Source organism: Suricata suricatta, chromosome 10 (genome assembly GCF_006229205.1).
Source record: "Suricata suricatta isolate VVHF042 chromosome 10, meerkat_22Aug2017_6uvM2_HiC, whole genome shotgun sequence".
Lineage (NCBI taxonomy): Eukaryota > Metazoa > Chordata > Mammalia > Carnivora > Herpestidae > Suricata > Suricata suricatta.
In genome coordinates, this window is record NC_043709.1 from 63,426,139 (window position 1) to 63,439,422 (window position 13,284).

General features: G+C 47.9%; 1 protein-coding gene across 7 annotated transcripts; it reads right to left on the reverse strand.

Moving 5' to 3' along the window:
- Window positions 1–648: 648 nt before the first annotated feature.
- SMARCD1 (SWI/SNF related, matrix associated, actin dependent regulator of chromatin, subfamily d, member 1) lies at window positions 649–13,251 on the reverse strand. Of its 7 annotated transcripts, XR_003914381.1 has the most exons (15): window positions 13,036–13,251; window positions 12,200–12,387; window positions 11,875–11,917; window positions 11,658–11,780; window positions 11,069–11,191; window positions 9,906–10,022; window positions 8,539–8,640; window positions 8,083–8,244; window positions 7,889–7,986; window positions 5,815–5,950; window positions 3,918–4,040; window positions 2,498–2,599; window positions 2,181–2,374; window positions 1,744–1,820; window positions 649–1,242 (listed from the first exon to the last, which is right to left on the reverse strand). XR_003914381.1 is itself a non-coding variant. In XM_029954467.1 (13 exons), the coding sequence occupies exons 1-13, from the start codon at window positions 13,210–13,212 to the stop codon at window positions 2,321–2,323; spliced, it is 1,548 nt and encodes a 515-aa protein (XP_029810327.1). In that variant the 5' UTR covers window positions 13,213–13,251; the 3' UTR covers window positions 649–2,320. The 7 variants fall into 7 exon arrangements, 3 of the variants coding, with proteins under 3 accessions (XP_029810327.1, XP_029810328.1, XP_029810329.1); XR_003914378.1 differs by having other exon boundaries at window positions 649–1,820; XR_003914380.1 differs by having other exon boundaries at window positions 1,744–2,374.
- Window positions 13,252–13,284: the final 33 nt, after the last annotated feature.

Here is a 13,284-nt window from a genome sequence, read left to right on the forward strand (position 1 = left end):
CATGCTCCTGCTAACAGGAGATCAATCCTGAGCAATCTTCTCAACTCTGCCGAGGGGCTGATAATCTGTACTATGGAGAGGACAACAGCACTTCCGTGCTGGTCTTAATAACTGAAATCTCACTCAGGACCACAAAAGTGGAACCTTAAAGGGACAGCAGGCAAAGGAATAGTCGTCTTCTGTGCACGCCCTACCTACATAGGAGCCCTGAGAAGTCCTACCGGTGGCTCAGAAGCATCAAGCCTGAGCAATCACAGGCGCTCAAGGGCAGGCTCTCGAGCCAGTGGGTGCCATGGGGAGCCTGGAAGGTTAGGGGGGATGGCAGTGTCACAGTCTAGTTAATACCTCCCCGACAAGAGCCACGGGCAGGACCCTCAGATCCAGCGAGGAAGCCCAATATTCCCAACCAGCACCTGGCCTACTTGGACCACTGGGCTGACAGAGCAGGCTCTAAGGTGAAAAATGGATGTCCATAGGGTAGAAACCTTGTTTTCCACCATATCCCTAGTGCCTAGCACCACAGCTGGCACGCAGCAGGTGCTCAATAAATATTTGTCAAATAAAACGAATAAACACCACGAGCATGGCTAATGGTATTTGGAGAAAGAGCTCAGGGAAGTGCTCTCCCTCAATAGGTAGGGGGACCCATCCTTCAGAAGATTCTTTTATTAAAACTGGGTGACATTGATTAGGGGACAGTACAAAAAAAATCTTGGTCCATGAAAAAAACATAATTCAGTTAATAAAAACAGTTATCTTCAACAGGGACACTACGTAGGAGTGCTGAGCTTCCTTCTCATGGTTCCAGCCCCCAAGGACAGAGGCTATCCAGTGTCTCTGTGGGAAGAACCTTTTAAGGGAAGGGAGGGATAATGGCAGGATGGGAAGATGGGGAGAAAATTCTGCTGTCCCCAGTGTGGAACAGGTAGGGGCATGGGGCTGGAGGATGTGCTCGCAGGAGCCTGAGGAGGGGGTGGGGAAGCAGGGGCTTTGTCAGTTCTGCGGGTTTAGAGCCCAGGCTGAACGGAATTCCCCCTCTGTGCCCAGCTGTCTCCCACCCTGCTGTGTTGAGTCTGCGAGCCTGGGATATGCTAACTTGGGGTGATACAACCTGGAAGAAGAATCTGAAGCTCTCCTGGAAAGATGCAAAACCATCTCAGTTCCAAGGGGCCAAGATCACAAGGTCCTGCTGCTACCTGAGGGGTCTGAAGCTTTGAGGGCAGGGGCTGGGGAGTCACAATCCTGTGAGGCAGGGAGAGGGAAGAGTCACAAACCCAACTCAGAGCTATTCGCCAGCCCTAGGCGCTTTCACTCCTCAGTGCCCTAGAAGTCACCAGTGGGTGTCAACTGGGCAAACAAGGGACAGGAAGACAGGGAGGGCCCAGGGCTTTTACCCGTTTGATTTTAGGCCTGTTTCTCCATGAAGGGATGGGGGAGGCAGGGTGGAGTGAATAAATGAGTCACACCTCCAAGCAACAGCAGTAAGGAACAGCCTCTGCTGGCAATGACAATACCCCAGGTTAGGTCCCTGAGGCTCTGACAGGGAAAGGCAAGATCCCCCCACCCAAATGCCCTGAATCAGGACAGACCAAGAGGAGAGGAATCCTACAAAGAGCAGCTATAGGGAGTGTGCTGGGAGGGAGCAACAGTCAAAGAACAAACTCCAATACTGATGTGGACCCCCTACGAGGGAGTAAGAGAAGCACTGAAGCAGCAGGCCAACCCAGAGGGCTGCGGACTGACCTGGGGCTCAGTGGGGCCCCAGAACCAGGGCTCCTTTAGTGCTAGAGGGCAACAAGTGAAGGAAGGGTGCTCCAAACCTGTGGAGGGAAGGAAGGAAGTTGGACTCTGTTATCAGGAGAGCCAAGATCAACTAACTTACAGAGTGCCCCCAGGCCTGAGTCTCAGAGAAGGGGCTGAAGCTCCTAACTCCTGGGTCTCTGAAGGGCAGGATCAGTGTAGCCGGTCCCCTTGAAGACCACCTGGCCTTGGGCCCAATCCATTCAATGCACTGATTACCACTACAGGTTCTTTCTCTAATACTATCTAGAGGTCCTATGTAGACCAGGGGAGGGTAGAGGCACATGGGAACTTTGCGGGGCAAAGGGAAGCTGGGGGACAGGAAGGGATGGGGTGGGAGAAGAGGGTACTAGGTGTCTTATGAGACAGAAGTGTGAGACCCTCTTCATTCTGGTGTTGTCCTTGAACCAACAGCATCCCCTGGAAGGCCCCAAGCAAGACCAAGGCAGGTGCTATGAGGCAGGCAGCACAGGGCCCAAATAAGAATCGGTGCAGCTCAATCAGGGCTGTGAGGGAGGCCCTATGTATTTCGGATTCCCAGGGCTTGCTCTAATTCTTGTCGTCTCTGCTGCACCTAGGGAGAAAATAGTGAAGGGAGAAGATGAGACAAACCAGAAGCTGGTACCTAATATCACTGACCCCCACCAGGAGTTCAGACCCTTTGCTTTTCATCAGTTTCCCATGCCTGGGCACCTACCTTGGAGTAGAAGTATCGGCACACAGCCTCCTGAGCCCAAGGCTGGAAGTAAAACTCAGCTCGGCGTTCTTCTTCTGGGTTACCCACCACATCAGTCATGGTCTGGGGGATACGTGAGAGGAAGAGAGAGGAGAACACACCTGTATCCCTCCCTCATATCTGTTATGGCCTGAATTGTACCCCCCAGAAGATGTCAAAATCCTAACCCCTCAGTACCTGTGAATGTGACCTTATTTGGAAATAGGGTCTCTGTAGATGATCAAGTTAAGATGAGGTCATTAGGGTGGGCCTAATCCAACGTGACTGGTATTCTTATAAAGAGGGGGAACTTGGACACAGAGACAGACATGCACAGAGGGAAGACGATGTGAAGACACACCATCTGCACACCAAGGAATGCCTGAGGCTACCACAAGCCAGGCGAGCGGCCCGGACCAGGCTCTCCCTCACAGCCCTCACAAGAAACGAGCCCTGCTGGCACCCAGACATCACACGTTTAGCCTCCAGGTAAACAAGAAATTCTTGTTGTCTGAGCCACCCGTTTGGGTGCTCGGCCCTGCCAAATCACTGCCACCACAACCAAAGCCACCTCCTGCCATCATCAAGTCATTGCCTTGTTCAGGGATCCTTCCTGGCACCCCTCTTCCCTTGCTCCTCTGCTCAGCCTCTAGAACTATAGTCACAGTCGCCACAGGATAAGAGAAAACTGAGAGGACATTTCACTTGTTCAGTGCTCATTTCCAACTTCTTGCCTGAGCTTATAGTGCTCCCCTCTCTGACAAATACCTCAAATCTCAAACTTGCCACTGAGCACTCCCCAGCTACTCTAGCCTCATCCATCTCCATTCTCATTGATAGTGGCGAGTTCTGAATGTCCTACATGGTTTACAACTTTTTAAACCAGTACCAGTCTGTTCCCTTCCCCAAAAAAGAAAATGGCCTGGTCTGAAATAATCCTTTCTTTACTTTTGCTAAGAACTTCCTTGCCCCACCCTCCTCCTGCTTATCAAAACCTTCCATTCTGTACAGTCCTCAGAGTGCCTATTTACTGGAAGGGATGATGCCTGATTCATGAATCACTGAATAAAACCAATTAGACCCTCACATTTTAAATAAATAAATTAACAAATAAATCCTACTAGCCTACTTTCTCCAAACAGAATGCAGGCTGCTTGGAAAGCAGAGATCCAATTTTCCTCTCTGCATCCCCTACAATATGACACCTTTAGAAAGTACTAGATAAACACTTGAAGGTTCTACCTCCAATTCCTGACGTGATTGTAAAATAGACCCTAGAACATGCTAAAGAAAATCTGGCGCTTCATTTCCCCCTCTGGCTTTTCTACCAGATGTGACAGAAATAAAGCAAATGTGCGCCCAACTGACCTAAGTCCCTTTGTACCTTTCCTGGGTTCTTTACCTTGAGGTCCCGGCACTGGGACTGAAGCCAATCATTGATGAAACCCTGAGGGTCTCTGGCAAAGCTCAGCATGAACTCCCGCTGGGTTTTCAGCTGATTGATAGTTTCTATTGTCTCATGGATCTGAAAGAGGAGAAGGAAGCTCCTAACATCTTTTATGTTTATTTTTCAGAGAGAGAGAGAGAGAGAGAGAGAGAGAGAAATGAGTGGGGGAGGAGGAGCAGAGAGACAGGGAGACACAGAATCCGAAGCAAACTCCAGGATCTGAGCTGTCAGCACAGAGCCCGATGCGGGGCTCAAACCCATGAACCAAAGATCAGTGAGCTGAAGTCGGACACTTAACTGATTGAGCCACCCAGGCGCCCCACGCTCATAACATTTTCAAACTGGGAAATGCAAAGTTAAATGACAGCCACTGTCTGACATCTCCATGTGCCTGCAGCTCCCAGCCTAGGTCCAGAGTGCTGCCCAGAGCCCTAACTGCTCCAGCACTCGGCATTCTTTCAGCAAGTAGGTACGGTTTTCCTTCTGGTCTCTACAGTGTCCACTGTGGGGGAAGCTACATGGTGAATACTTAATCCACAGCACAAATGGACCCCAAAACACTCAGGCAGAACCGCAGTGCAACAGACAGCTTTCTCAAAAGCTACGGTCCTGGGGTTTGTTCCTGCCCTTTTGTCATTCTCTATACTCTTTCTGGCAACTCTATTCACTCATATATCTCCCATTACCACTGAAAAGTTGGGGAGTCCTCAGACTGCAGACCAGAGTTCATTTTCTAAACTTCAACCAATCCAACTGCCTGATTTCTCAAGGCCCCTGAAACTCTCCAAAACGAAATTCACTACTTTTCCCCAATGCTCACTTCTCCTCCTGTACTCCAGTTGCCACTTTGAATAACTACTACTATCCACCCAAGCTAAAAGCCTGGGAGTCCTGCCTCCTTCTCCCTCAAGCCTCACGCCACCATTTGCATCAAAGCAGCATCCAAATCTCTTCAGTTACACTTAGACACCTCTCACATCTGTATACTTTCGTCCTTACTGTCAGCACCACAAGTAGAGGCCCTCAACACCATTCACCTGCGTTACTGCATTGCCTCCTAACCGGGCTTCCTGTCTCCAGGTTTACCCTCTTAGAACTCCCTCCACCTTCCAGCAGGGGATCATTTTAAATGCAAAAAGCATCACTTCCTCCTGTCTTCGGGACAAAGTACAAACCAGTTTTCCCTATATCAAAGCTTCTTCATTCGTAAGCTCCTGCTTCCCTATCCAGTTTCCTTTCTCCAAACTCCCCATCCACAGCTAGCACCCCGAGACACATCTAGCACACAAAACAGCTTGTACCTCGTGAACACCAGGCTCACTCTCATCTTTCGACCTTTACATACCCTGTTCCCTCTTTCTGGAATGTCTTCTGCCTACCACGCCCCTAAGCACCACTGTCCCTTCTCCCCTTTCCTTAACTCTTGTCCTTCAAGACTTAGTTGGGGCATCAACTCTTCCAGGAAAGGCTCTCTGTTCTCTTTTGTGTTCTTCATTTTTGGCTTTACCTGCGTGAACTATGTCTAGTAAGATTAATAATAGAAAGGGCAACAGTTACCACTTGTTCTTATGTGCCAGATACAATGTCATCTTTATGTACATAGTCTCATTTAATCCTCATAACAACCTTACAAAAAAGTTATAGTCTCTATCTCACAGTTCAGAAACTGAGGCTTAAAGCTATTAAAAGTTATAGCCAGAATCAGTGTCCAGCTCCATATGGCACCAAGCACAGTACCTAGCATATATGAGGTGTTAATACATTTTGGATGAACACCAAGAGTCAAAAGACAGCTTAGAAGCTGTAACAGGAGGTTGGTGGCATCCAGGCCACCCAGGGCAGGGGCCCCTACCTTGTTGTCTAGAGTAGCAATCTCCTGCTGGCTGGCAGTAGACAGAAGAAAAGAATTCATCTGGGTCTTCAAAGTATCATCCACTTCCACATCAATGTCATAACAAGCGGTCTTTTTCTGATCGTTCGGGTCGACACTGGGGAGAAAAGCAAAGGAGCCTGGTAACGGGCTTGTCCCCTAAGACCTATTTACATAGGGTCAAGAAGAAGGCCCAAGAATGAAGGGTTTGACTGCAAAAAGGCACAAGAGAACTTTTGTGTGACAGAAATCTCTTGTACCCTCTTTGCATTGGCAGCTACTACATGGTGTTACATTTGACAAAGTCTCAAACTATACTTCAAATGTGTGTGACCTACTGTATCTAAAACCTCAACAAAGTTTTGTTTTTTAATCAATGGTAAAAATTCAAATGGTACAAAAAATATCCAGTGAAAATTAAGTTTCTTCCTCCCCAAAGAAAACCACTACTGTAGTATCTTACATATCTTTCCCCCTGTTAAACCAAAATTGACCTGAAAATAAATTCTAATAAAACACATACCAGAGCACCTGGATGGCTCAGTTGGTTAAGAGTCTGACTCTTGATTTCAGTTCAGGTCTTAATCTCAGGGCCATGAGTTCAAGCCCTCTGTTGGGCTCTCTGTGTCAGTGGGCATGGAGCCTACTTCAGACAGACAGACAGACAGACACACACACACAATCACATACATACACACACGCCATACAAACTAAAGTAGAAAGAAGCTTAACCTTACACTTAGGAACACTTAAGACAGATTAGCTTCTTATGATCCAACACATACATTGGACGAATCACTGTTGGCTGAGTGATGGTTCATATAAAGAGAAGGCGTTTACTGGAATTAATATGGAGTAAGGGAAAGAAAGCAGAGACTACAGCCAGCCACCTGCTGCTTTGAGGAGGAAGGGCATTCCTTCACTCCTTATCTGCTGAGACGCCTTGCCCATCCATCCTCTGAACAAAAAAGTGGAAAGAGAGAATGGAATTGGGAGTCTCAGAACGGAATGTTTTGCCATCCACTGAAGAGATGGTAGCCCAGCACGATGAGCTGGTACATGTCAAACGACTGATTCTCCAAAAGAGAAGGAAAAAGAAGCCAATTTGTAGCATCTGCTGATTTCTGTGGGTTAAATATTCCCAAAGTGGTTGACCTTAAGCTCCTAACATTAGGTTGCTGATCAAGGAGCTGGGAAGAGATGTGCAGTAAGACATCATACTCCTTTCTGGATTCACATTATGCCACTTTGCTTTTCTGAAAGGCCTACATTAGTCTTTCTGAAGAGGATTTTCATGTGTACAAAAATAGGCACAAGCAAAACTAGCGTTCAGCACTGGCTTTGCCGCAGCAGCAGAGGCGGTACCCACCCTGAGCGGCAAGTGACCAGCAATCCCCTTCTCCGGGACCTGGCCGCGGCATCTCAGCACCATGCTGCTCCAGCCTGGAATTTTATCTGTGAGCACCTGTGCTTTATTTCATCATATTCTGCGCCAAAGAGGTTATTGTGGGGGTCTAGGATGCTCAAAATCTTTTCCATAAAAGTGAATAGAAATCACTTTTTTGCCTTATGCCATTTCAGCTTATGAAAGTTTCCACAGGAACGCTTGCGTTTTGGATAGCAGGGGAAGCTGCCTGGTACTTCCACTATACATATGCAACACATGTAAGTAACCTCAAAAACATGAATACTAGTAAGATGTAATAAAATAATTGAGAAAAGAATTTTTGAATATATATTATCCTCAGTTTTACTGTAACACTTTTTAACGTTCATTTATTTTGAGAGAGAGCACATGCATACAAGTGGGGAAGGGACAGAGAGAGGAGGAGAGAGAGAATCCCAAGCAGGATCCACACTCAGTGCAGAGTCTGAGGCAGGGCTTGATCCCAGGGTCAATCCCAGGCACCCCACTCTAATGTATTAAATTACAAGTTTATATATAATTTAAATAACTGCTATTTGACAACCTGCTTCCTGAAAACTTAACAGCCGTCTTATGCAAGTTGGTGCCGGCCCACTCCAGCACACTGCTGCCTCTCATACACATGCTTACCTGATGACATGATTAATGATGATGGGCTCTGGTGGCATAAGCAAGGCATGGAGCCGTTGAGGAATCTCTGAAAACTTCATACGTTGAGACTCAAAGATCTGTGTGAAAGAGGAAAAGCAGCTAAGAAGTTGGCATTCTGAGCACAAAACTAATACTCTACTGGTCTTTGGCAAAAGAATGGGTCTTTTTCTTACCTGCTGGAGGTACTTGTCACAGATGACAAACTCCCGCTCATGAGGGTCCTGGAGCTTATGTGTCTTAATATATTGCCACAGTGCTTGGATGATCACCGGACGGGTCTGGGTGTGGATGCCCAGGAGCCGAGCCAGGCGAGGGTCTAATTTAAACTGGGGAGGCTGCAGAGAGCCAGAGAGTACAGGCATGAATCTAGTGAGCTGGGTCTACAAGCATTTTGGGGTGCTTTAGCAGGGCCATACATTCAAATCATTTGACAAGCACTAACGTAATGCTTTCTCGGACACCAAAAAATAGTAGGAGGCGCTCAGGGATGACTATGACCCTATCCCTATATCTAGGGAGCTTACAGTCTGATGACAAATTACCCACAACTAGACTTAAACCTTTACATGTCAGGCTGCCGATGGGCTGTGGCTGTGAAAGCTGGACCCCTTGACTTCACCACAGAATACCTGGTAGTCCAGCATCAGTAGGACAGTACACCGTACATTCACATCTCCTGGCCGCTTCACCTGGAAGCCATCCGTCTCCTGGGTAGTGGCGGTCCTGTGCCACTACAGAGAGGAAGATGTCAGGGGGAGCTCTCCCTCAGGAAGAGCTGGGGTGGAGGGAAGAGCTTCTGTAATGACTGAATATTCAACTTTGATTACTGAGGCTATTGGAAAAGAGCAATAGCATAAGACATTTTTAAAAACTGCATAAAGCTCTGAGATTACTGTCTGTGTATAAGCAGATCAATCTTTTGATTCTGTATAGGGTCACATTTAAACTAGCCTAAATTTTCAGTGGCAACTTTATCCACAAAATGGATAATACACATGTGCATAGTAAGATAACATACCTATCATTTCTTGAATACTTACTATGGACAAGTCTTCTAAGACATTTAGCTGAGATTATCTCATTTAATTCCGACAACATCCATATTAGATAGGCACAACTAAACCTACTTTATAGATGAGCAAACAAATGCTTAGAAGAGTGAAGTAACTTGCCCGAGGTTAAACAACCACTAAGTGGTGGTTCTGTGATTTGAGCTCTGGCATGTCTGATACTACAGCCCACGTTCTTAGCCAGTATACTCTACTGCTATAAAGTCCAGTTAAATATATTTACAAATGTCTATTGATTCTATGACTTACTTCCCTTATTAGATGGTAAAGACCTTCCCATGTCTCTTAGTGGTTGAGGTTAAGGGGCTGCAGCTACACTGGCAAAGAAAGGAGCAGGTTAAGTTCATTTAGAGAGCTGGACTGTCTCATTCTATTTTGACTGTACCCCAAAGAACACTGTCGCTAACACAGTCTTCAGAACATTGTGTAACCAAGCTTATAACAAAGGAGTTTTAATTATGTAGAATGTGAATCTAAACAGGGACCAAAAGAAAGTCCCAGATCTATAGAGGTAATCCTGCAAGGACTCGAACCCTATTAGTTAACTGCCTTAATTACAGCACTTGCTTTCAGGAAAAAGTATGAGTACTATGTGGATAACTATATCTCACCATTACTAATAAGCAAGATGCAGAGACGCCTGGGATGTATAAGAGGCCTCCGTTAGAATTTCCCTTGAGGCAGCACCCAGGATAACATTAAAAAGGTGGGACAAGTCAGACTGCAAGAGCTCTTGGGTCCAATCAGTACCAGAACTAAACAGCTAGTGACACCTGGAGGTCAATGTACAAACTGCAATGGTAGTACTGCATACTGGGGGTTACCCTTTCTTTATACCTCCCCCTCACCCTAACCATTAAAGTTTGGCTCCCACGTTCATCATCCTCCAGTCATGGAGTCAAAGCCTACAGGACAGAACTACTCACTTCTACCAGATGGTTGTCTGGCCCATACAGGTCTTTGTCCAGTTCGATCACCAAGGACTTAAAAAAGGAAGAGAATTTCCTCTTTTGTTTTGTGGCATCATATTTGGACAAGGCTGACTAGAGGAGAAAGAGGAGAGGTCATGTTAGAAAAGACCAGAAGAAATTCTTCAAGACAAAGTCCCATTAAAAAAGGAACCCACAACAACTGTGGGGGGAAAAAATCTCAAAAATGTCTTTTGAATCTCTCTCAGGAGATGACAAAGCAGGTGTAGGTATCAAGCTAGTGAGGGTGGTCACAGAACCCTGAACCTATAATAGCTTCTAACACATGCAGGGTCACTGACTTACCCACCTAAGGAAAATGAGGCAAGTTAAGCCAACCACTGCCCATACAAAGCGAGTCTGAACAGAGAGAAAAGTCTGACTCTAGAGGGGAAATGAATCACAGGCAATAAGCAGCCAGAACAAAAACAGCTTTATTTGGATGGAATGATACCACCAGCAGATGGACGAGACCTATATGGAGAAGGAAACTCTTGACACAGAGCCCTGGTTCTCCTTCAGAAATGCATCCTAATTAGCTTGCTTCTGAATAGCTAGAAACAGACCGTCAGAGAGTGTAAGGGAATAAAAGGTGAGCTTCCCCAAGGAGCTTCTGGGATGGGAAGTAGGAGGCTAACACCTGTCAGCTGTTATTCCCCATGAAGCAAAGAAAACTATCCCACTTAAACTATGAAAGGTCTCTGATGAAAATTGGGAAGGTGAAGATACCACCGTGGGAATCAAGGACCTCAAGGAATCAGAGAGGAAAGCATGTCTTCAAGTACTAAGTGCAAAGTCACTTGATTTTAAAGGAACAAAAAACAAAAACTGAATAACCTGCAGAGGCTAAGTCCAACGGCCAGCACCATCAGGAGGAAGGTAAACAACAAATCAAATCCCAGAACAATAAAGTTCTCGATGTGATACTACAGCAAGGGCCAAGCTGTGGGAGCCAGACACAAAGCGCCATTGTCTTTTAGTGCAGGGAACACAGTGACCCTCTCCCTGCTGTTCGCAACAGGAGCTGTGACCGCCAGTCAGGATTCCTGCCAACCAGACAACACTGCTTGCTCCCGGCAGCTCCCACCCTAAAGGTCAACCACAGTGGACTTTGAACTCACATCCTCCAGGAGCCGTCCTTCTACCCGAAGCTCCCAGGAAGCCACTGTCCCTTCGCCATCCTCAGCATCTGACTTAGCCGGATTGAAAGTGTTAGAAATGAAAATTCGCAGCTTCCGTTTTTGCTGAGGAAAGCAGAAACAGGATTGATGATGGAGCTTCAGTGGTTTGATATTTAAGATAAGAATCTCCCCAACCCCCCAGATTACTCCTAAAATCCTGGCTTACTATCTCCCCAGTCCCTGGGCTGGGGGGATAGAGATTCCATCTAGAAGAATACGGTCCACTGGCCTGAGTGCATGTGCATACACGAGGATGGCAAACAAAGTCATGCAAGGTGCCAGGTTCCCATGGTGGCAGAGGAATTACAGCAAAACAGGGACAGGGTATATTTCTGGTGCAAGAGATATCAAAAGCCCCTCCCCCTTTGCTGTTCAGTTCTAATGTAATTCTCAGTTCGTAGGCGGATGGGAGAGATGTAATTTAAATGCCAAGGAGAGCCGTACTGCGCCTTTGATTTCTCATCCTAAGCCTATGGAAGGTTCCCGAGTCCTCTCCTTTGGCGCTCTGCCTAGCACTCTCCTGCATTACCTTGATGGGACGTTTCAAGGCCTCCTGGATATCTAGCCGTTTCCTCATGATAGTCTGGTCCAGCTTCCTTTCAAAAGCCAAGAGATCCATATAGGCCTGGGATTCTGGTACCAGTTCACGAATCTTAGGAACAAAAAGGTATCATTGAGATCTAGAGCTGACAGTCTCTATTTTCAAACTCAGCACATCCTCAAGAAGATCTACATCCTGGACTCACCCTTTGAGGTAGAATTTTGTCAGCCATCTTCTTTTTCTTTGCACTGTTTGGAATAAATACTGTTATCAAGTTGGAATGGAACTAGCCAGAACATGAAGACAGACTGGTCAGCACCTCCATTTACAGGAAAATGAAGGGACTGCAAAGCGTCTCACAAATCAAAGACACTCTGCCTACCCCAACCCCCACCCACATGAGGCATTCTGAAGAATGAGCACCCATCTGACATAGCACCACGACTTCTGGATTCAGTTTCCCCCACCACCTGTGTCCTCACGGGCTCCCTCCCTCTTTTCCTCCCTCCCCTACCCCAGGGTCATCTTACTTGTGGTTTCGATTTTGGACCGCCTGCTGCTGGACCTGCTGTATCTGCTGAGGCGCAGGTCTCTTGCGGGACTGGTCCATCCCTGACTGGGCCAGGCCAGGTCGGACTGAAGGGTTCCCCCCATAGCCAGGGGGTCCCATGGAAGGTCCCTGAGGTGTCATTCGGCTGCCTGGCAGCATACCTGGTCTCTATAGAGAGGAGAGGACCCCGAGATGTCATGACTTCCCTACTAACCCCACCAAGAAAGAGATGCCTGAGTTCTTTGAATGAAACAAGGCTGGGGGTGGGGCGGAACACAATGGGAAGAGCCCTCTGTTTCTGAAATCCAAACAACTGGAAGTTCCTGTACTCCAGCTGCAGTTCCATATGCTAATATAGCCCCCAACTAAAAGATAGACAGATTATACTCAAATTCTCCCCATCTGTATCTGACACATTGGGCATCTTCTCTAAGTCCCACATTTACTCAAATGGTACTGCGAACTACCGTCTCCTTAGAAGCTGACCTCAATTTGCTAGCTACACCTTCTGTGTTCCTCTGGGCATTGGAGCTGCCCTAGCCTTTTGCACTCCAGTTCCCACTTGCCCACCTTTGGCCCCACTTCATCCACGCTATTTCTGTACTCTGACTCCCCAACGGAAACAATGCTCCCAGGAGAAGGTGGGGATGCTAACCGCCTCCCTGCCCTTCCTCCGCACTGCCTCCCCTCACTCCAGCTCAGGGCCCAAATCCCTCCCCAGGAGAGTCCCTCCTACTTCTCCCCCACCCCTGTCACTCCCAGGCCCCCGCTCGGCCCCGCCCCCAGCCCGCGCGCCCCTCCTCCTGCCCCACTCACCGGATAGGCCGCTCCGGGCATCGGGGAGCGGTACAGCCCTTGACCAGGCGCCGGGCCCATTCGCACAGGAGGCCCCGGAGTCCCGCCCGGGCCCAAGGCAGCCGCCGCGCCCGCCCCCCCTGAGGCTCCGGCGCCACCGCTCGGAGCCACAGACTGGAAACCCGCCCGGGCCGCCATCTTCCCCGGAGCCGCCGCTGCAGCTGCACAAAGAACCGGAACCGGAACTCCCCCCGCCCCCCGCGCGCCCCC